This window comes from Periophthalmus magnuspinnatus, chromosome 11 (genome assembly GCF_009829125.3).
Source record: "Periophthalmus magnuspinnatus isolate fPerMag1 chromosome 11, fPerMag1.2.pri, whole genome shotgun sequence".
Classification (NCBI taxonomy): Eukaryota; Metazoa; Chordata; class Actinopteri; order Gobiiformes; family Gobiidae; genus Periophthalmus; species Periophthalmus magnuspinnatus.
Genome location: NC_047136.2, coordinates 31,639,305 through 31,664,259, shown reverse-complemented (window position 1 = coordinate 31,664,259; position 24,955 = coordinate 31,639,305). Strand labels below are relative to the sequence as shown.

The 24,955-nt window shown below is 42.0% G+C and overlaps 1 protein-coding gene across 1 annotated transcript in view; it reads right to left on the bottom strand.

The window, feature by feature from the left end:
• Nucleotides 1–24,955, bottom strand: part of vps50 (VPS50 EARP/GARPII complex subunit) — a 159,172-nt gene that overhangs the window by 33,023 nt on the left and 101,194 nt on the right. Inside the window, exons 20-22 of the mRNA XM_033991520.2 lie at nt 24,710–24,816; nt 23,970–24,091; nt 9,060–9,140 (exon numbers count right to left, since the gene is read on the bottom strand). Of these exons, the coding sequence (XP_033847411.1) occupies nt 9,060–9,140; nt 23,970–24,091; nt 24,710–24,816 (310 nt within the window). The remainder of the gene's footprint in view (nt 1–9,059; nt 9,141–23,969; nt 24,092–24,709; nt 24,817–24,955) is intronic.

The window sequence follows — 24,955 nt, the reverse complement described above, 5'->3', positions numbered from 1 at the left end:
TCTGACCCAAGGCTGAATCAGGGGGTGGAGCCAAGGCTCAGAGTGAGTGCTATGAGGGAGGGCCTTGGAGGAAAAAAGTCAGTGTATTTAGGGCTTCCAATTATTGGTGAAATATGTTATTATTGGATTTCTCCATGTGATGTTATAATTCCCACTATTGACCTATATTTATCAGTGACCATTGTTATAGTGCATCTCTAACTGATCATGAAGATAATAGTGCAATTTAGCTCAAAAACATGGATCTTACAAGTGACAGTGACACAGGGACAAACTTTAGAGCAAAGACAATCTGTAATTTATAAAAAGCAGTTTCCATCCATCCATTTTCTTCCATTTTCTGGGTCTCCTAGACTTCCCTCACCCCAAACACGTCCTCCAGCTCCTCCGGTGGGACCCCAAGGTGTTCCCAGGCCAGCTGAGAGAAAAAGTCTCTCTAGCGTGTCCTGGATCTTACCCGACTGGGACATGCCCGGAACACCTCCCTAGGGTGGTGTCCAGAAGGCATCCTGAGCAGATGCCCGAGCCTCCTCAGCTGGCTCCTCTCGACGTGTAGGAGCAGCAGCTCTACTCCGAGCTCCTCTCGTGTGACCGAACTCCTCACCCTATCCCTAAGGGACCGCCCAGCCACACTGCGGATGTGAGGGTAGAGGTTTGCCTTTCAACTCAGCTCCTTTACCACAACGGACCGATACAGTGACCGCATCACTGCAGACGCTGCACCGATCCACCTGTCAATCTCACGTTCCATCCTTCCCTCACTCGTGAACAAGACCCCAAGATACTTGAACTCCTCCACTTAAGGCAAGAGCCCACCCGGAGAGGGCAAACCACCTTTTTCCGGTCGAGAACCATGGCCTTGGATTTGGAGGAGCTGATTAGTTAGTTAGTTAGTTACTTTATTGTCCCCGAGGGGAAATTTGTCTTCACAGTCAAAAACACACAGAGAAAAACGCCATACATACATACAATGCCACACAAACACATCACATATATTGGACAAACACAAAGGCAGGTAATTGACATTGTAAAAGTGCATAATGATAATTAGAGTTCCGTAGTCTATAAATTGTTCAAGTTAATAATGGCTGTGGGTATGAGACTATTTTTGAAGCATGCTTTGTTACATCTGAGAGTCCTGTATCGTCGTCCTGAAGGCAGTAGAGTAAAGTACTGGTGCAGTGGGTGAGTGTGGTCCTGTGTTATTGTCTGTGCTATACGAGTGATGGCTTTAGAGTTTAACTGTGACAGACTGGGAGTAGGGAGACCAATGATTTTTGCTGCTAGGTGGGTTATTTTTGTAAATGAATTACAGTTTTTAACTGTGAGCATGGTAAGAAAACATGGTGAACAGTACAGTAGGACAGGTTGGATGATGCTGGTGTACAGAATAAGCAGTAGATGTGGTGAAACATGGAGTCCTTTTAACTTACGGATAACAGAAAGTCTTTGATTGCATCTTTTTGAAATGTCCAGAGTGTGAAGGTCAAAAGTCAGTTTATGACCAATTGTGAGTCCAAGATATTTGAAATGTTCAACAGTGTCTATTGTGATATTGTCAATACTGGTAGGGTCAAATATTCCAGGGCCAAGGGTCATTTCTTGTGTTTTCTTGAGGTTGAGTTGAAGATGATTTTCTTTACACCATGTGGTGAAGTGTGATACAGAGTTCTGATATTGTCCAAGTGATGTTCTCATTCCAGCCACTTCACACTTGGCTGCAAACTGCCCCAGTGCCTGCTGCATGTCCTGGCTCAAAGAAGCCATCAGGACAACATCATCTGCAAACAGCAGAGATGAGAATCTTCTCCGGCCCCAGGCTGCGCCTACAAATTCTGTCCATAAATATAATGAACAGGACCGGTGACAACAGCAGTAAAAGTAAAGGGCCTGGCGGAGTGCACTGGGAACAGGTCTGACTTACTGCTGGCAATGCGAACACAGCTCCTGCTCAGGTCACACAGGGACGGAACAGCCCTTAGCAAAGAACCCCGGACCCCATACTCCCAGAGCACCCCCAAAGGACACCACGAGGGACACAGTCAAATGCCTTCTCCAGATCCACAAAACACATGTGGACTGGTTGGGCAAACTCCCATGAACCCTCGAGGACCCAATAGAGAGTATAGAGGTGGTCCAATGTTCCATGACCGGGACGAAAACCACACTGCTCCTCCTGGATCCGAGGTTCGACTATCAGTTGGATTCTCCTCTCCAGCACCCTGGAATAGACCTTACCGGGAAGGCTGAGGAGTGTGATTCCCCTATAATTGGAACACACCCTCCGGTCCTCTTTCTTATACAGTGGGACCACCACCCCAGTCTGCCAGTCCAACGGTACTGAAAAGCAATTTGCAACCTTTGTAATTTTGGTCACATAGCGAGCCCAAGGCAGAAGAGCTCCCCTGGACCCTTTTTTTCCTTTCCCATTAAGTAAGCTGAAACACAGTTAAAATGTGACACTAGTTTGCTGACTGATTATGTGCACCATTGCGCATACAGTCTTCTCCTTTTAGCCAGGTATTGTGAAATTATATGAAATGAAACATGAAAAAGTGGACATACGCTTCAGAGCCAGGTGGCAGCATAACGGGAGAAAATATGAGAGTACAGTGTTGCAGTGTTCCCTTGCTATATCGCAGTTCACTTTTCAAGGTTTTTAAGGTGTATAAACATGGTGTATAAACATGCATTGTGTTCTGCGTCCTGACAGCCAAATTTACATAAATGTTCGATGTTAACAGTGTGACTCTGAAATACTGGGGTGTCAAAAACACGTTGGACACCTTTACACCTTTACATTTGACGCGCGTCACGGACACTCTTGACGCCCATCCAGAGCGTCCGTTGCATCAGGACGACAGCAGCAGTAAATTTTAACAAGGATGTAAAAAGGGTTATAACTGCCCGCAACAAGACCATTGTAAGGATGGAGTCTGCTTTAGCTTTGTAGATCAGGGACTGCAGGAAAAAGAACATTACGAGACACTACAGTGGAGCGGCGCGAGGATGAAGAGGCGCAGTCAGAGGAACTGTGAAATACGTGTGAGTCACTATTAATCATTTCTTATGTGTCCAACCTTGTAGGCTGATCATTACATTTTTTTTTACAGTATTTCTAAAGGCTGTCATTTTTATTTACAGTATAATCTACAAAGGTTTAAACTTTGAGAGTGTTTAAACAAGAGAGAAATAAAAATATTAATGCCTGTCTAAGAAAAGTGTATGAAGTGTTTGATGAGGGATTTTACAACCTTCGGCAGCACGGTGGTTGAGTGGCAACACTCATGCCTCACAGCAAGAGGGTTTGGTTCGATCCCCGGGTCACCCAGGCCTTTCTGTGTGGAGTTTTGCATGTTTCTCCCCGTGTCTGGATGGGTTTCCTCCGCGTACTCCGGTTTCCCCCATCAACCAAAACATGAACGCCCTTCGAGACAACTGTTGTTATGATTTTGGGCTTTACAAAAATAAATGAATTGAATTGAATTAAAACATATATAATAACTGTAAAAAATAAAGTTTTCTACTTTGCAGATTTAGTTTATTGCGGGTTATTTTTAGAATGTAACCCTCGCGATAAACGAAGGAACACTGTACACACTTAACATAATAAACTGATTACCAACATGAGTACAGTCATAAAGCATAACACCCTTAAAACTGTCAATTTTTTTTTTTTTTTTTTTTTTTTAATTCCATGAGCCTCGAAGATTTTAACTAAAAGTTTACCTAGTAATCTGCAGCTAACATGGGGAAAGGTCCACTAAAATATTTTCATATTTGGACAGATTGGCAACAAACACTATGTTTTTACTATTAGAGGAAAAGAAGCTAAACACATCAGTGTAGCTTGGAGGTAGGATAACATACATTTTTTTATTTATTTGACTGAAAAAGCATAGTTTAATTATGCCTAAACTAATATTTATTCATAAATCGTGTAATATAAACCTCAAATTGATGCATTCAATTCTAGGAATAATGTTTCTGCTTTTACCGAGTGGTCCAAGTGCACTGCGTCATGTTTCCACTGTTCACCGTCAACGAGTGCAATGTGTCTGTAAAGTTAGATTTAAATTATAAGGAAAAAAATCATCTACATGACGAAAACCTTGTTTGCTCCTGCTGCTTCCTTCTTTACTGTCTTTTTAATCATTTTACCTCTTTCAGTGCTGGAAGATTTGTTCAGATATGATTTCCTTTAAGTAAACCAAGACTTTTAAACCATTTTTACATTTTAACTAAATTTCTGACGAGCCAGCGACATGTCCGGGGGAAGAAACCAAAGCTGTTTCAGCTGAACATATGGCTGTTCAATGAATGTGTAGATAGAGGACTGCACTACATTGATCTATTGATCTATTCTGGAAACGAGAGGACTTGTTCAAGGGAAATGGCCCGCACCAGAGCAAAAGTGGAGTGAGAGTGCTGACGGATAACTTCCTTCATGCTCTGAGGCACTGGCCTGGACAGGGCGATAAAAAAAAAAAAAAAAAAAAAAGTGAGAGAAGGGCGAGAAAAAAGGAATGAGAGAAGCATTCCTGCTGTGCCAACCATGTCAGCAAGCCCACCCTCTGGACCTGCTCATTACAAAAGGAGTAAATATTTCAAATGTCAATGTGGTGGATGTTGCTCTGTCTGATCATTTCTGTGTCTTTTTTGATGTGTCTGTTATTCCCAAACCAGCAGCTGGTCCAGCAGTTGTTCAAAGGAGACACATAAATGATAAAACAGGTGCATTGTTCATGGAAATGATACACTTTCAAAATGCCTCATGTTCTAATGTTGATGATTTGTTCACTTGTTGACTCACTTTGGTGACAATCTCTTGGACAGTTTTGTCAGTTACAGGTGCAGTGAGTTCATCTACATGCTGCCTCGATATGTTACCCACTAAATTTCTAAAGTGCTCAACAGTTTGCTGCCACCACTCACTCACATAGTTAATATGTCACTTCAATCTGGAACATTCCCAAGAGCTTTGAAAACTGCAGTTATCAAGCCTCTCCTGAAGAAGAGCAGTCTTGATGCCATGATATTGAACAATTACTGACCAATCTCAAATCTGCCGTTTCTAGGCAAAGTCCTTGAAAAAGTTGTTTACCAACAGCTTATTAACTCAGTGTGTGGATGCAAAACAACTTTCACAACTTATCCATGCATTTGTCTCCAGTAGGTTAGACTACTGTAATGGCCTGCTCACGGGCCTCTCCAAACATCCAGAATGCTGCTGCTCGGATCATGACTAGAACCAGGAAGTACGAGCACACAAGTCCTTGGATCAGGTCTTCTCTGCACTGGCTTCCTTAGTTATACACTTTAAAGCAGCTCTGCTTATGTATAAGTCGCCCCATGGCTTAGGTCCAAAGTACATCTCTGAAATGTTAGTGCCATATGAACCATCTCGCACTCTGAGGACTTCAGGGACAGGCCTCCTACTGGTGCCCAGAGTCAGGACTAAACATGGGGAATCAATGTTTCAGTTTCATGCAGCTAAAGAAAGACTGGAACTTGACAGAGTTGATTTCTTTGAATGCTTTTAAATCTAAACTGAGAGGTCTCAAGGCTGACTCAACATGTACTTTAAAGGTAAAATAAAGGTAAAATAAAATAAAGCTAAACCAAACCAAACCAAACCAAACCTGGAACAGTCTTCCTGAAGATGTTAGACAGGCCTCTACTTTGACAATGTTTAAATCCAGACTCAAAACAGTTCTGTTTAGCTGTGCATACAACTGAAAGGTTTTTATTCTGCACTCTTCTGTTTTAATGTTAATTTTATAATGTTTATTTATGATTATTTTACTTTTGATATATGTGATTTTAATGTCCTTCTTATTCTGTAAAGCACTTTGAATTACTCTGTATGAGTTGTGCTATACAAATAAACTTGCCTTACATTTATCTAAGCTGACTAATGGTATTTTATTTTGATCTTAGGTGAAGACCACCTGGATGGTTTTATCACTGAGGAAGTGGAACATGATTATTATCCATCCATCCATTTTCTTCCGCTTATCCGGGGCCGGGGCCGGGTCGCGGGGGCAGCAGTCTAAGCACTCCCAGACTTCCCTCACCCCGGACACGTCCTCCAGCTCCTCCGGTGGGACCCCAAGGTGTTCCCAGGCCAGCCGAGAGACATAGTCCCTCCAGCGTGTCCTGGGTCTTCCCCGGGGCCTCCTCCCGGTGGGACATGCCCAGAACACCTCCCTAGGGAGGCGTCCAGGAGGCATCCTGAGCAGTTGCCCGAGCCACCTCAACTGGTTCCTCTCGACGTGTAGGAGCAGCGGCTCTATTCTGAGCTTCTCCCGTGTGACCGAGCTCCTCACCCTATCCCTAAGGGTGCCCCTGCGGAGGAAACCCATTTCAGCCACTTGTATCCGCGACCTTGTCCTTTTCGTCATTACCCAGAGCTCATGACCATAGGTGAGGGTAGAAACGTAGATTGACCGGTAAATCGAGAGCTTTGCCTTTGGGCTCAGCTCCTTCTTTACCACAACGGACCGATACAGCGATGGCATCACTGCAGATGCTGCACCAATCCGCCTGTCAATCTCACGCTCCATCCTTCCCTCACTCGTGAACAAGACCCCGAGATACTTGAACTCCTCCACTTGAGGCAGAGACTCACCACCCACCCAGAGAGGGCAAACCACCTTTTTCCGGTTTTCCAGTTACAAAAAAATTGATTTGATATGATCTTAACATTTTTAAGTGAATGAGACAAAACTGCTAATTTTACAGATGTTCATGATGACCATTAGATAATGATACGTGGTGACATGTAGACATTATTTTAATAATCAAGTAATCTTTTTTTTTTTTTTTTTACCTTCCATTGAATATCCTTATATTAGCTGTTATTATATAAAGCTATGGTTTATAGTTAAATACAATCAGTCATTTATAATTAAATACAATCAGTCATTTTTCTGCTTGAAAAAAACATAAACATTTCAGTTCTACTACAGGCCAGGTCAAAATGTCCCTAGGTAAGGCAAGGCAAATTTATTTGTATAGCACAATTCATACACAAGGTAATTCAAAGTGCTTTACAGAATAAGAAAGACATTACAATAACACAAATCAAAACATAAATAATCACAAATAATCATCATAAAATTGGCATTAAAACAGAAGAGTGCAGAATAAAAAACCTTTCAGTCATATGCACAGCTAAACAGAACTGTTTTGAGTCTGGATTTAAACATTGTCAAAGTAGAGGCCTGTCTCACATCTTCAGGAAGATTGTTCCAGGTTTTCGCTCCATAAAACTTAAATGCTGATTCCCCTTGTTTAGTCCTGACTCTGGGCACCAGCAGGAGGCCGCTCCCTGAAGTCCTCAGAGTGCGAGATGGTTCATATGGCACTAACATTTCAGAGATGTACTTTGGACCTAGGCCATGGGGCGACTTATACATAAGCAGAGCTGCTTTAAAGTGTATAACTAAGGAAGCCAGTGCAGAGACCTGAGCACAGGACTTATGTGCTCGTACTTCCTGGTTCTAGTCTAGAATATTTATTCTATCCTGCTGTGGTTTGAGCTCTGCCTTCTGCCCTGTGCTCGAGTCATTTTGCGGCGCTAGCTCTGTGTGCCCATGGAAGTATTCATTGATATGCCTACTGACGGCATCTTTTATTGAACTGGTTTGTTTTCATCTTAAGCTCCTCCATACACGCCACTCCCTAAACTCACTTATGGATCTAAAATACCCTGATCTCTTCAGTGATGTGCAGCCAGTGCTGTGCAGGCTCCATGCAAAAACATACTCTGCATGGAAACAATTGCTGCAATGGTTTGGTCAGTGCGCTTCAGTTTCAAGTGGTTTTAACGAGTTATATTAAACAAATCGTGGAGACAGTTAAAAACTCGATTTACTAATTTAATAATTTCAGCCCTAGTGAGATGCAACAATTATTTGATGTGTCTTTTGATGTCATGTAGTAAAGGAATGTTGTAGCACATTTACACAGTAGTACTCCACCTGATCACATTATGCAAACATAATTTGTTTGGCATTTTGCCATGTTTCAGTTAAAAAGGTAACAACATTTGGAAGTACATACAACTGTCTTTAAATAACCTAATTCATGTGTCTGTAATGGATTTAATGTTTGATTATTATTGACAAAGTATTTCTTGAAGTTCCTTCTGATTGTACAATGAACAATCTTTTTGCAAAGACATTTGTCTTTCTTTACAAACTGACCTAATGCACCTTTGTATTCCCTTGTCAATACAGAAACCCTAATTTAAGAAGGTATATTTCATCACATCTTTTGATCCATTTCCATAATGCATTTCCATAATGCAGCTCTATGGGCTGGACCCATTTTGGAATGAAGTTTGTTTTTTAACAAAAAGGTCAAAGTGGCTAACTGGAAAAAACTGATGGCTAATCCTAGCTTAATTGGGTGTGTAATATTATTTAAGAGAGACTTTTTAATAGCACAACTAGGTCAGCTCTTTCTGGTCAGATTGTGTTAAAACAAAGCTCAGATTAAAGTCTAACTTTAGTAACAGAGCTTCAGATGTAGTCTAACCTTTCAGTTAGCATCACACCCCTGGGAATGTTGATAACATCAGCTGCATTATTATAGTATCAATTATTAAAAACACAGCGCTTATTGACATAGGCATCTGAAAAATGACTTGGGTCACGAGGCAATTATCTTATGAGGACAAGAATATATAAAGTATAATATATTTTGGCATCAGTTCTCACAGCAGTACAAGTCTGAATGCTCCAGAAGTTTCTCTAGCATTGTGGATGATACCTTCTTTTAAGACCAGAGCATTTTGTGCACCTGTGTTTGCAAAGGGAGCCTGCTCCACATGTCCAGTATAATTGTCTCTACAGCATTAGTGAGCAGGGTAATTGAGGGTGCTAATGGAGGGTCCGGTCCATCCAGAGCCCACCATAATGACCCCATAATGGACCCGGCAGCCATAGACTGCTGAGGGCTGAGGGCCGTGGATGTGCTCACATGGCCAGGGACAGGGTAAGGGTAAGGTAACCCGACACAAAATGACAGAAAATGTGCGAAAACAGACTCACCATATCAATGAGGCTCTCCTGGATCCGGTTCAACGTGCTGCGTAGTCTGCTACTGATCAGGCCAAGCCCCGACGCCTCGTACTGCACACACACACACATACACATGTTTACACACATTAGACACATGGGACAGCGCATCCACACAGGTGCTGAGGGGAGTACCGATCCCTCCACTGCGGGATGTGTCCCTTCTGAATCACTTAACCCTTTAAGGACTGAGCACAGTATGGGTCAGTATAGCTCGCCTAGACTTTTATTCTCTTTTTAGCCATAAAAATCATCTTAAACGAAGTATCCGAATTTACTGCATTTTTTCACACAACTACTTCTATTTTACATATCCATTTGTATTTTTTCTTTTACACATCAAATAAATGACTGGGAAAATCCCCGCAGCACCCGTGCTTTCATTCGTCACCTTCGAGGGACAACAGAGGCAGATTACCGTAATGATGGTAAAATATTTAGATAGCCCCATGTCTCCGCTTTGAGACGCCGTTTGAATTTACATGAGAGCATGACTTGTTGCGGAGTTACGCTGCTGGAAAGTCCGCAACCGCGCTCTATCGGCGACGATAGGATCCGACGCTATAGGGTTAAAGGGCCCATGTGACACAGATTTCTGAACTAAGTTCTAATGTTGTTTCCTCATCAAAGTGGACTTGTGTTTTGCTTCATTCACATAATTTAACACACAATCTTTGCATATTTAGCATGTGTTCTTCTCTCAAATGAAAAAACCTTGTGATGTCATATGGCAATACAGGAAGTGGCTGTCAACTTGAAAACTACCACTACTGACATCACAAGGTGGAACAGAGCATTTTGATCTTTGGAGATGTAGACAGACTAATAATCCAGTATTACTCAAACATGTGAATTGAACAAAACACAACTCCAGGTATGTTTTGAGGAGGTGACAGCATTATAACATGGCTCCAAGCTCACAACAATCCATTTTGGTTAATATGTACATATATTTGTATAATTTAAGATGGGGGTTGGGCAATATGGCTTCTTGATTAAATCAGTTTCTTTATTTTCAAAATATGATGTATTCAGTGATGGCAGCTACACTTCCTGGCAGAGTAATGATCCCCTCTTAGGCTGGTTTGGTCTCCTAAAGCTCTCTCCTTGATGCTGGAGCTGTGGAAAAGTCCATTAGTCGGTCTGTCAGAGCGAAAAGCCTCCTTTTTTCATTGGTTTTGCAGGACAGAATATACAGCTCTGTACTACAGAATATACAATTTTGTACACTGTTTCCTAATACTGGAGTTCTAAAAAAATCTCACTACATTTTCCCATGCGCTCTCATTAATGATGTTGTTTTCCATGTATGTTGGTTAGTCTTATCCCATTCCTTTCCTTTACTTTATTTTTTTTAAAGGACAATGTGCAGTTACATTAAAAGTTGGCTGCACCAGATTTAGCATAATGCTACTTTCCGTCTGTAGTCCTAAAACAACAACTAATATAACAGTTAAACAGCAATTAAAACAACAATTAACACATACAATGTAAAAACAATACAGTACAGATCGGTGCAAGAATTCAATAGTACAGATTATTCAGTGTTCAACAGACTAATAAAACAAGTAATAAAGCAACAATAAAATAGTCAAGTAGAAGTAAAATTGCAGCAGTTCCTTAAAGTGCAGGGGGTCAGTATTATTTAAAGTGCAAGAGGTAAGTAAAGTGCCTCAGTATGTTTAAAGTGCGTCAGAAAAAACAATAGCAATAGCGATAACAATAGCTACCAGATGTACCCACGAGGGTAGCATCCGGTAGCTATATATATCCAACTGGTGTGGATACAGCAGTAAATAAGTCGTCTGATAGTCTGGATACCCGTGGTATTGTTAGTGAGCACAAGACTGGTGCTCTAAAAGCCAATCTTTGATGGCCCGTGAGAAGCTGTGAAAATATGCCATGTTCTTTAAGTTGTCTGGGAGCCCGTTCCATTCTTTAATGGCTTTGTAGCAGAAGGCAGATTGGGAAAAAGCAGGCTTCATATTCTACTAAATCCTACATATTCCATTTTCTTCCACCGAGCAGAATACGAGGGATTGCAAAAGTTTAACAAGCTTTTTATTTGTCCATCCCTCCATCTATTTTCTTCCGCTTATCCGGGGCCAGGTCGCGGGGGCAGCAGTCTAAGCAGGGACTCCCAGACTTCCCACACCCCAGACATGTCCTCTAGCGGGACCCCAAGGCGTTCTCAGGCCAGCCGAGAGACATAGTCCCTCCCGTGTGACTGAGCTCCTCACCCTATGCGTAAGGGTGCACCCAGCCACCCTACAGAGGAAACCCATTTCAGCTGCTTGCATCCTGTACCTAGTCCTTTCGGTCATTGCCCAGAGCTCATGACCATAGGTGAGGGTAGGAACGTAGATTGACCGGTAAATCGAGAGCTTTGCCTTTGGACTCAGCTCCTTCTTTACCACAATGGACCGATACAGTGACCGCAGTGACAGCTCAGCCCCACTCTTCACCCGAGTGTCCAAGACAAGTGGCCGGAGATCAGATGTCACGACAACAAAGTCGATCATGTGCACTGATGGACACCCTTGTGCTCGAACATGGTGTTCTTTATGGACAAACTGTGACTAGCACAGAAGTGCAATAACAAAACAACGCTCGGGTTCCTTTCTTTCCTTCTTTCTTTATTAGTTTATTTGACAGGTACAGTGGGCAAAAACTTTAAAGATGCTTTACACCAGATTATAGCTGAAGCTTGTTTCCATCTGTTGTCCCTGAGCAAGTGAGAAATAGAATATAAAATGTAAACAATATAATCAATACACACACACACGCACTACAAATGACTAATTATTACACAATAAAATTTTACAATAAAATCTCACTAAAACTATATCATACAAATTACCATTCTTAATGCTGACACTGCTGATTCTCTAATAATAATTTCTTAACATTAAATGAAAAGTTTTTCATGTCAGAGGAAAGTTTCAGACTTTGTGGCAGTTTGTTCCATCCTTTGATGACTTTGAAAGAAAAACGCTGTCTGTGCGAAGGCCGAGCTCCGTTTCGGTAATCTGTAGTCATTGTGACTTGCGGACCTGGAGGTCCTTGCTGTTTGTTCAGAGCAGAGCTGCACATTTTTTTTCATTGGAGGGGGCACGGCATTATTTAAGATTTTAAAAACTAAATGCACATTTGAAAAGGTAATTAAACTGTCAAAGTTTAACATTGGACAATGATGACATCGCAGTGGCTTTTTGTCCAGTATCTTAACAGCTTGATTATATAAGGACTTTAGAGGTTTTGTTGTTGTCTCACTTGCTTGAGACCAACAAGATATACAATAATTAACATGTGAAATAATGATTGCATCTAGAAACACTTTTGCACCATCGTTGGTAAATTTTTTCGAATGTGTCTAAACAGACAGACTATATTTTTAAGTATTAGAAACTTTTTTAACAGATTGGGGAGGTCATTCCTCCCAATCACGCCCCTCCAAGTGTCACTGTCATTACCCACATGGGCATTGAAGTCACCCCGGAGAACAACGGGCACCCTGGCTGGTGCACTGTCTAGTACCCCTCCCAGGGACCCCAAGAAGGCCATGTACTCTGCACTGCTGTTTGCCCCGTAGGCCGACACAACAGTCAGAGACCTGTCCCTGACCCAAAGACGCAGGGATGTGACCCTCTCGTTCACCGGAGTGAACTCCAACATGAGGCGGCTGAGCTGTGGGGCAATAAGCAAGTCCACACCAGCTCGCCGCAGCTCCCCGCGGGTAACGCCAGAGAAATGGAGAGTTCAGCCCCTCTCAAGGAGTTGGGTTCCAGCTGTACGTGGAGGTGAGGCCGACTATATCTAGCCGGTGACGCTCAACCTCCCGCACAAGCTCAGGCTCCTTCCCCCCCAGCGAGGTGACATTCCATGTCCCCAGAGCTAGTCTCCATGTCCGAAGAGCTGGTCATCGAGGCCCCCGCCTTCGACTGCCCCCCGGATCTCTCTGCACCCACCCCTCATGGCTCCTCCCTCGTGGACGGCCCCACGTTGTTCCTTCGGGCTGGGCCCGACCGGGCCTGGCAAGGCCCCGTGGGGAAAGGCCCGGCCACCAGGCGCTCGCTGCCGAGCACCCACCCCAGGCCTGGCTCCAGGGTGAGGCCCCTTTAATGCCAGTCTGGGTGACGTAACTGGCCTTGTTGGCTTCCTCTTCATGTCTTTTTATTTGTGTTGTTTTATAATTGGTAAGCATGGTACAGCCAACCTTCCCCTTCCCTTTGGCCAACTATAGTGCTCTATATTTTATTCTCAATCTTCTCCACTGCCAAATATTCCCTGGAATAAATGTATCCTATTCGATGAACTCCTTACTCTGGATCTCCACTCTGAAAGGGTACAATAATCAAGGGAGAATACTGATTTTGATTGCCTTCACTCTTGACAAAATTGTCGTAAAATAATTCAAATTCCATCTTTCTACAACCTCCTTTATTTTGATTATTAACAAGTCATATCTGTTTTTATTGGCTCAAGACTTTTGTCAATTTTACACCAAGAAATTGATTTCAAATTCCAGTCAATTCCATATAGATTTTTTATATTGTCTCCTATGGCTGTTCGGTTTTGTGTTATTGGAAATTATTTTGTAGCCAGATCCAAAATCTCCACATTCTGACATTAGAGCTGGTAAAGAAGTATTAGGATTAGACGAATATATCATCATAAAACATTATCTACAAATAGTGTGAGTTTTTGCATCCCTCGATCCATAGCTACACCCTGCATGTTATCATTTCATTTTAGTGACAGACTATGGGTCTCAGGAAATAATGCAAACAAAAAGGAGCTCACTGAATATCTCTGTTTGATCCGGTGAGATAAACCACCTGACCGGATCAAATGCCTTCTTAGGGTCCATTCCCATAATACACACATGGACAAAATTGTTGGTATCCTTTGGTTAATGAAAGAAAAATTCACAATTGTCACAGAAATAACTTGAATCTAAGTAATAATAAATACAAATTCTATGAAACCAATGAAAGTCAGTCATTGCTTTTCAACCATGCTTCGACAGAATTATAAAAAAAATAAATAAACTCATGAAACTAAAAAAATGATGGTACCCCTCGAAAAGACTGAAAATAATTTGACCAAAGAGACATGTTAATCCAAGGTGTGTCCACTAATCAGCATCACAGGTGTCTACAATCTTGTAATCATTCAGTGGGCCTATATATAGGATTACAGGTCGTCACTGCGCTGTTTGGTGACATGGTGTGTACCACACTCAACATGGACCAGAGGAAGCAAAGGAAAGAGTTGTTTTAGGAGATTAGAAAGAAAATTATAGACAAGCATGTTGAAGGTAAAGACTAGAAGACCATGTCCAAACAGCTGGATGTTCCTGTGAGTACAGTTAAACATATTATTCAGAAATTTCAGATTCATGGGACTGTAGCCAACCTCCCTGGACGTGGCCACAGGAGGAAAATTGATGACAAATCAAAGAGAGGGATAATACAAATGGTAACAAAAGAGCCCAGAAAAACTTCTAAAGAGATTAAAGGTGGACTTCAAGCTCAAGGAACATCAGTGTCAGATCGCACCATCTGTCATTGTTTGAGCCAAAGTGGACTTAATGGGAGACGACCAAGGAGGACACCATTGTTTAAAACAAATCATAAAAAAGCCAGATTGGAATTTGCCAAACTACATGTTGACAAGCCACAAAGCTTCTGGGAGAATGTCCTATGGACAGATGAGACAAAAATTGAACTTTTTGCCAAGGCACATGAGCTCTATGTTCACAGACGGAAAAAATGGAATTAATAACTCTCTAAATATCTTGTACCATTCTGAGCTGTAGCGGTTCGCCTCCAAGGGCTTGTTAGCTTTAGTTTTGAAATTGTAGATTCAATTTCATTCCATTCCTTGACCCTGATATGGCCTTGAACTTTTTTACTAATACATTTAATGAAATTGTCGACCAGCATGTGCCTAAAAGAAAAATTAGAATGAAAAATTGTAATAATCCCTGGTTCAATTCAAAAACTGCACAATTAATTAGAGAAAGAAATGCTGCCTGGAAAACCGCTCACACAACTAGGTCTGAGTTGGATTGGGCATGTTTTCGTCAGAAGAGAAATAAATGTCTAGCAGCAATTAGAAAGGCAAAAACATCCTACTTCATGTCTGCATTGATAGAGAGCCACGGAAATCCAACTAAGTTCTGGACACAACAATTATACCTTACCAACTGATATTTTATTAGATTCCTGTATTATAAATTCTAAAGAGGAAATATGTGATGCTTTCAATAGGGATTTTATCTCTGCATGTGATATGTTGAACAATGATGGTCCTTCTGATCTTGATTATGTTGAATCTGAACCTCGGACAGATAACCACATTTTTTCTTTAAGACCTTTCAGTTCCATGGAGGTCTTAAATGCTCTCTGCTCCATAGACCCAAAGAAGTCATACTCTAGACCTTGTAATGACTGACTCCCTCCCTGTCACTGGATTACAGGTGTATGATGTTGGTGTCTCTGACCACCTGGCAGTCACCATCCCTGTGCCCTGTCCCACCACCAAACCAACCCGACAAATCACCTTCAGGAACATTAAAAACATGGACTCCTTCTGCCAACAGCTCCAGTTTCTCTCCCCCCATCTTCACTCATCAACCGACGACTTAATGGATTTTTACAATGCTAACCTTGCCTCCATCCTAGACTCCCTTGCTCCATTAAGAACCCGGACTGTAATTTTCACCCGCTCTGCCCCGTGGTTCACAGAGGAGCTCAGAGAAATGAAGAGGGTGGGCCGTGTCCTGGAGCGTGCATCCATAAAATCCGGCCTAACGGTGCATCAGTTGGCCTACCGGGAACACCGCACAACATACTGCAAAGCACTCACCAAGGCCCAGTCAGAACACAACTCCACCAGAATAAATAACAACATAGGTAACTCAAAAAAACTTTTCTCCACAATAAATCACATCCTCAATGCTCATATCCCCCCATTCCACAGCAGTACAGATTTAAACTGCAACCTTTTCATACAATTTTTCACATCAAAAATAGATAACATCCGTACCTCATTTCCACCATTCAACAGCGCCACACTCGACCTACCCTTAACACCAGTCACAAACATACTCACCCATTTCACTGTCACAACGCAGCAGGAGGTCGAGAAGATCATCCATAAATCTAAACCATCCACTTGCCCACTCGATCCTCTCCCATCACCCCTGCTCAAAACTCACTGCTCCTCCATCAGTCCCCTCATCACAAAAGTAATCAATACCTCCCTAGAAACAGGCCATGTCCCCAGCACCCTCAAAACTGCCATTATCAAACCCCTCCTCAAGAAACCCACCCTGGACGCCAAACCTCTGTCAAACTACAGACCAATATCAAACCTCCCATTTCTCGCAAAAATCCTAGAAAAGGTTGTCTCCTCCCAGCTCCACCGCCACCTCAAATCCAATAACCTGTATGAAAAATTTCAATCTGGTTTCCACCCCTACCACAGTACAGAAACAGCCCTCATCAGAGTCACCAATGACCTGATGAGGGCTTCTGACTCTGGTTCCACATCCCTCCTCATTCTTCTCGACCTCTCTGCTGCGTTTGACACCGTAGACCATCACATCCTCCTACACCGTCTCCAGCATTACACAGGTCTCTCTGGCACTGCCCTTCACTGGTTTCACACCTACCTCACCGACAGAACTGAGTACGTAGCTCTGGGGGTCCCCCAGGGCTCCGTTCTCGGCCCAACCCTCTTCACCATTTACATGCTTCCCCTCAGTCAGCAAGCATGGAATAAATTTCCACTGCTATGCTGACGACACACAACTCTACCTCACCATCTCTCCTTCCTGTACCCCCTCTGCCGCAGTCTCCCATCTCAGCTCCTGCCTGGAGGAGATAGAGGCGTGGATGAGTCAAAACTTCCTGCAGCTAAATGGCTCCAAAACAGAAGCCATCCAATCTGGTACCTCTCATCAACTCCGCCCCTCTCCAATCACCTCTGTTTCATTTTTCGGACACACCATTCCCCTCTCTCCCTCTGTAACAAACCTGGGGGTCAAATTTGACCCCCACCTCTCCTTTGACAATCATGTCACCTCCATTTGCAAAACTGCCTTCTTTCACCTCCGTAATATCTCCAAACTTCGCTCTTCTCTCTCCCTCCCTGCTGCAGAGAAGCTCGTCCATGCCTTTGTCTCCTCTAGGCTTGACTACTGTAACGCACTCCTCATCGGGATCTCTGGCAGGAGCATTCAAAAGCTCCAGTATGTCCAAAACAGCGCCGCCAGGGTCCTGATGAGGGTGCGTAAACACGAGCACATAACCCCCATTCTTCACTCTCTGCACTGGCTCCCCATTCACTTTCGCATTCAATACCAAGTCCTCTTGCACACCCATCACTGTCTCCACGGTGCGGCCCCCACCTCACTGAACTGCTCACACCACACACCTCCACTAAGACTCAGTCAGGCCAACAGCACCGTCTGGTCATGCCCAGGACACGGCTCAAGACCATGGGCGACAGAGCCTTCTCAGTGGCTGCTCCCCATCTGTGGAACGCCCTCCCAGACCATCTCAGGGCTCCACAGACGGTGGATGCTTTTAAAAGAGAACTAAAAACTTACCTTTTTACCTTGGCCTACAGATAAACACCGGCTATTGTTTTATTGCTTTTACACTAATTGTCTTCTGTTTTTAATGTTAATTGTCTTCTGTTTTTAATGTCTTTTTACACTGTAGCACTTTGAGATTTGTTGTTCAAATGTAAAGTGCTTTATAAATAAAATGTATTATTATTATTATGATTAAGTCCACGGGAGCTGACGATCTCGATCCAAAACTTCTTTTATTAGCTGCCCCATATTTTATTCAACCTCTTTTACATATTTTTAATTTGTCAATTCAAATGGCAATTATACCAGAATTATGGAAAACAGCACGTTTTGCCTTTACATAAAGGTGGGACAACTAAAAATGTAAATAATTTCCGGCCAATATCTAAATTACCTTGTCTTGCAAAAGTTTTAGAAAAGTTAGTTTCAAATCAAGTTACAGGTTATTTAAATAATTTCTCCATTTTGATGTCTCATCAGTCGGGTTTCAGAAAAGGGCATAGTACTGTCACTGCAACCAGAAAAGTTTTAAATGACATTTTCTCAGCCCTTAATGATAAACAAGATTGTGTAGCTCTGTTTTTTGCTGTAACTAAAGCTTTTGATTCAGTGGATCATGGAGTCGTCCTGAAGCGTCTGAAGCAGATTGGATTTGACAATGCTACATGTAACTGGTTCCAAAATTATCTTTCAAACAGAACCCAAGCAGTAGTAGCCGATGGTTTTAAATCAGATTTTTTAACTTTAAGTAAAGGAGTGCCCCAAGGCTCAATTTTGGCCCCCCTACTTTTTACTATTTTTATTAATTCTATTGGTCACAATTTAAAAGAAAGCCACATACATTTATATGCAGATGATGCTGTTTTGTATGCAACTGCTCCTTCTGCTGATCAGGCACTTTTAAAACTGCAGCAAGATTTTAATGAAATCCCAAACTCCCTCATAAATCTTAAGCTGTTTTTGAATGCAAGTAAAACTAAGTATATGATTTTTTCTAAAAAACATTTCAGTAACATGCAAGCTACAAACCTTTACACACTAAATGGTACATCCATTGAAAGAGTCGACACTTATAAATATCTTGGGTTTTGGCTTGATGAAAACTTGTCCTTTAAAAAACATATCTCAGAATTATGTAATAGCTTAAAATCTAAATTATCATTTTATTACAGAAACAAATATTGTATCCCAATGAGTTACAGAAAAGAAACAGTGCAAGGAACCTTCCTATCCGTACTGGATTATGGGGATGTGGTGTATATGCAGACTTCAGCCTCTGCTTTGAAACCATTGGATCCACTATTTCACTCCGCCCTTCGCTTTGTTACAGGTTCAAGTTTATTTATATAGCACATCACACTGGTGATGGATTTGTAACTCATCACTGTTTTCTCTATGAAAAAGTGGGTTTGCCATCACTGTCTGTTAAAAGAGAACAGCACTGCATTAAGTTTATCTATAAGGGATTACTTCAAAAACTGCCAGAATACCTCACCTGCTTGTTAATTATTGATATCGGAACATTTAACACCAGATCACGTGACTGCATAAGGCTAAGGATGAGCCACACCAGAACTGAGATGGGAAAGAGGGCTTTTAGCTGTTTTGCTTCACAAAAATGGAATATGCTCCAAGGAAAAGCAAAACTGGACACATTGGTGACACAATTGCAATTTAATAATCTGACAACAAACTTTTATACACACACCTGCGCTTGTTATTGATGTTTTTTATGGACTTATTTGTTTTGATTGTTTTTTCGGTTTGTGTTGTATTTTAAACAGGGTACCCATGAAAAAGAGAGCCCAAGTGCTCTCATTGGGTCCCCCTGTATAAATAAAGATAAATAAATAAATCAATAATTTCTCTCTGTAATCTCAAATACAACACATTGGTTATGTTCCTCAGTTATCATTAGTAACATCCATTTATCTAAAAATAAATCAATTTCTGTTTTATTATCAACTGTTGACTTTGCATATTAATTTGCATAATACAGTTCAAAACACGTTTTAATCTTCCCAGTTATTTCATTTCTTTAGACTTATCCTATAAATACTACTTCTGGCATTTTCCTTTTTTAAACTTGTAAGCGTTTGTTGATTTCCCTTCAATTTCGTAATATCTTTGTTTCATCCATCCATATTCGTCTGTTTCCATGGGCAGCAGTCTAAACAGGGATTCAGACTTCCCTCACCCCAGAAATGTCCTCCAGCTCCTCCGGTGGGACCCCAAGGCATTCCCAGGCCAGCTGAGAGACAGTCACTCGAGGGAGTCCTGGGTCTTCCCTGGGGCCTCCTCCCGGTGGGACATGCCCGGAGCACCTTCCTAGGGAGCCGTCCAGGAGGCATCCTGAACAGATGCCCGAGCCACCTCAGCTGGCTCCTCTCAACATGGAGGAGCAGCAGCTCTACTCCGAGCTCTTTCCGTGTCACTGAGCTCCTCACCCTATCTTTAAGGGCAGGTCATCCTGCAGAGGAAACTCATTTTGACAGCTTGTATCCGCGATCCTGTCCTTTCGGTCATTACCCAAAGCTCATGACAAGAGGTGAGAGCAGGAACGTAGATCGACAAATAAATTGAGAGGTTTGCCTTTAAACTCAGCTTCTTCTTCAACACAACAGTCTCATACAGCGACCGCAGCACTGTAGATGCTGCACTGATCGGCCTGTCATGCTCCATCCTTCCGTCACTTGTGAACAAGACCCCAAGATATCTGAACTCCTCCACTTGAGTCAAGGACTCACCACCAATTCGGAGAGGGCAAGCAACCTTTTTCCGGTCAAGAACCATGGTCTCGAATTTGGAGGAGCTGATTCTCATCTCAACCACTTCACACTCGGCTGTAAACCACCGCAGTGCATGATGCAGGTCCTGGCTCAAAGAAGCCATCAGGACAACATCATCTGCAAACACCAGAGATGAGATCCTGTGGTCCCCAAACTGGACCCCCTCTAGCCACTGGCTGTGCCTAGATAGTCTTTCAGTCTGTCCCTAAAAACAATGAAAACAACCGATGACAAAGGGCAGCCCTGGTGGAGTCCAACATGCACCGGTAGCTGCAGTACATCCAGAACGCTGCTGCTTGCGTTCTGACTAGAACCAAGAAGTACGAGCACATAAGTCCTGTGCTCAGGTCTCTGCACTGGCTTCCTGTAGCTCAACGAATATTTAAAGCAGCTCTGTTTGTGTATAAGTCTCTCCATGGCCTAGCACCAAAGTACATCTCCGAAATGTTAGTGCTATATGAACCATCTCGCACTTTGAGGACTTCAGGGACAGGCCTCCTGCTAGTGCCCACGGTCAGGACTAAACATGGGGAATTGGAAGTTTTCCTGAAGATGTGAGACAGGCCTCTACTTTGACAATGTTTAAATCCAGGCTCAAAACAGTTCTGTTTAGCTGTGCATACAACTGAAAGGTTTTTATAAAGGTTTTTTATAATGCACTCTTCTGTTTTAATGTTTATTTTAATTTTATGATGATTATTTGTGAATATTTATGTTTTGATTTGTGTGATTTTAATGTCCTGTAAAGCACTTTGAATTACTTTATGTACAAATTGTGTTATACACATAAACTTGCCTTGCCACCGGGAACAGGTCTGACTTAGTGCCGGCAATATGAACATATCCTGCTCTGGTCATAAAGACAGTGGACAGCCCTTAGCAAAGGGGCCCAGACCCCATACTCCCTAAGCACCCCCCAAAGGTCACTACGAGGGATACGATCAAATGCCTTCTCCAGATCCACAAAACACATGTGGACTGGTTGGGCAAACTCCCATGAACCCTCGGGCAACCAATGAAGAACATAGAGCTGGTCCAGTGTTCCACGACCGGGATGAAAACCACACTCCTCCTCTTCTACCGAGGTTCAACCGAGGTTCAACTTTCGGTCGGATTCTCCTCTCTAGTCCCTGGAATACACCTTACTGGGAAGGCTGAGGAGTGTGATTCCCCTGTAAATGGAACACACTCTCCGGTCCCCCCTTCTGGGACTATCACCCCGGTCTGCCATTCCACAGGCACTGTAGCTGACGGCCATGTGATGCTGCAGAGACAAGTCAACCAAGACAACCCACAACCCTCAACATCCAGAGACTTAAGGCACTTGGGACAGATCTCATTCACCTCTGTATTACTGCATACACATCCTATAGCACAGGTGGGATCATCTCTCATCATCATTTTCCTCTTTTGTACCTCCTCTCAATAAATTGAAATTAAGGCTGCAGAGTGTTTTCTTCTTCTCAGCTGTCAAAAGCAAATTCACATATACAGGAACATCTTTATATCTATCTGTGCTGTACATCAGAAAGTAGTCAGTTCTTGAGTAAATATCTTGAGTATATATATAAATTCTAAAATCTGCAGTCGTGGGATGCAACTCCAAACATTTCAGTCTTCTTTGCTTTCCCTATTGTCATAACAGTGTCCCATTTGGTAGAGCTTAACATTTGGTTTTCTAAAAATCGTAAAAACAATGTCCTTGAGGGTTTTTCTAAACTTTTAGTCAGAGAACTGTCTCTTTATCCTGCCACCATGTTTGTAACCTAGTTGGAAGTAATGGAAAGCCTCTAAAACACTCAGATGATCCCACGCTGTGCTCCCCTCAGCTCAGAGACAGCACATCAATGGACATATAAACCTGTTAAAAACATCCATCTCTCACCTTTGACCTGCTGCTTTCTGAGAAGAGCAAGAGGAATTAAATTTGCTAATAGGCTCTATTTGTGTTCTGGAGGGTGTTTCCCAACTAGGGGAGCAGAAGCACTTACCAAAAGGTACAAATTATTTCAGATTTAAAAGAAAGGTGGGACTGAACATATCTGAATATATGCCCCCTCCTCCCCCAGGAGGTGTCCAGACGTGAAAGGGCAGTGTCTCTACTCCGAGCTCCTCTCCTGTCACTGAGCTCCTCACCCTATCTCTAAGGGAGCAATAATATTGCAATATATAATATTATTTTATTATTACAATGTATTGCCCATCTCTGTACAAGGCATAAGACTGTTGGGAATGTCATCTGAATAAAAAATAAATAAAAAAATCTTTACACATAATTAAAATAAATGTGTCTTCAAATTGTTTCCAAAAATGTAGAACATGCACGTGTGAATAAGTGAGGGTCTGCTCTTTGAGGGCAGCCTGGTGCCTGAATCCAGCGCTGGTTGAGCACCGGTAGACTGGCTCATCTAAATGTGCCACTATTTACCTCTAGAATATTAATGCGAAAGGGAAAGTCAAACTTCTCCATCTCAATGGGAAGAGGGTACAGAGAGCAGTGCCCCAGGCGACCTGCCACCATATGAACCCTTTCAAACATTCACAAGGAACATTAGCATTTCCAGAGCAGGGGAAATATTAGCATTTTCAGAACCGAAGCTGTGAGGGAGTGTGCTAATGAGAGGGTGTGCATTTACCACAGCGGAGAAGCAAGGAAAGCAGAGCCATTTGTAAAAAGATCCAACTGCAATGTATACGTCATTCAGATATGTGCTTTGTTGTGACTGTTTGGAATTCAGAAAAAAAAAATGAAAGAAAACTTGTCTGACTAGAAAATGTCTAATAACTAGGTTTATATATATATATATATATATATATATATATATATATATATATATATATATATATATATATATATATATATATATATATATATATATATATATATATATATATATATATATATATATATATATATATATATATATATATATATATATATATATATATAACCCATTGAGTTTTTTCTTTTTTTTTTAACATTAGAGACCTGGCCAAAGTAGTAACCAAAACAATAAAGACAGTACAGCAAAATCCCAAAATGTTACATTATATAAATAATTGTATTGTGTTAAGCATGGTGTTGACTGCACAATTATTTTGTGTCTTATAAGAATGTTGGATGTCACACATGTCACACACATGTCACACTCTGCAAAGGTGCACACGATCAGTCATTGGTAACGTGTCTGGAAGTGTACACGTTAGCTGAGACTAGTGCTACGTGATATGCGTATGTAAAAGTTAGAAAATGTAAAGGAATCGGGAGAGATAGCCCTGCTCATGATGGAGCTCTTGTGTTATTAATAAGAAGCTCTTGTGCTGTTACTGAGGAGCTCTTGTGCTGTTTCTGAGGAGTTCTTGTGCTGTTTCTGAGGAGCTTTTGTGCCGTTTCTGAGGAGCTCTTGTGTTGTAAATAATTATAAATCAATGCCTACTTTTTACATTACATGACCTAGCCTCTTTTAGTACATGAGGGGGACCTACTGTGTCATTGCAGCCGAAGAAGGTGTATACGGCGTACAGGTAGTAGTCAAAGAGCTGGGACACACAGTGGATGACATCAAAGGCGATGGGCTTCAGGATGTTCATCATCTGCATGTACTTCCCTGTGGAGAGGCAAACTGCACTTAGCACAGGGACACTACATCCACTGTGCTCTGGTGTATAAACTAGACAGGCAAGTACATACACAAGCTACTATTATTAAAGTAAACATATTAGCTAGCTGAGGTAGTCCTGACTAAGCCTAGCTTAAGATCATCATGGAGATGTGTCCCAAAGTACGGCACTGCAGTGGGATTGAAGGATTGGTCAAATGCAAATGTAAGTGTACTATAATGTACCCTTACCATTATACAAAATAGCCTTTTGTGAGCTTTTAACCATTATATAACATTGTTTCTTTATCAAAAACATACCTTGAGTTGTATTTTGCTTTATTCAGACTTATTTAATACATCTTGTTTCCCAAGTCCCATCCCTTTGTGTGCTCACAGAACATTTGGTATTTAATTTTCCAGGATTGTTACGTTAAGTTCATAAATAATTGTAAGTAATTCTTTGCATACCTGGCGTAAAATCAATCATTGCCTGTAGATAGGCATTATTTTAAGTTCTACAACCTGAAATGCCAAAGCAAAGGTACTCAAGAGCATGTTTCAAGGCCAATAACAATACACATAATGCATAATATTGGTCCTTTAAAAGAGATCTTGCAGACTGACCTAGCAGACGGATGACATTGAGTGTGGTGTTGGTCAGGATGGGCACGTTGGCCTTGTTCAGGTTGTAGTCCGACTTCTTCTTGCTCCGGGTTGTTTCCCGAGAGACGCTGTGCAGAGGTCAGAGGTTGCATGAGTGAGAAAAGTGTAAGGTATCTAATCTGTGTTAACAAGACTAATCCTGCACTCTGACAGCCAGCGCAGACACATGTAATTACAGAATCAAAAGCCATTTGCAGACGGTTATTG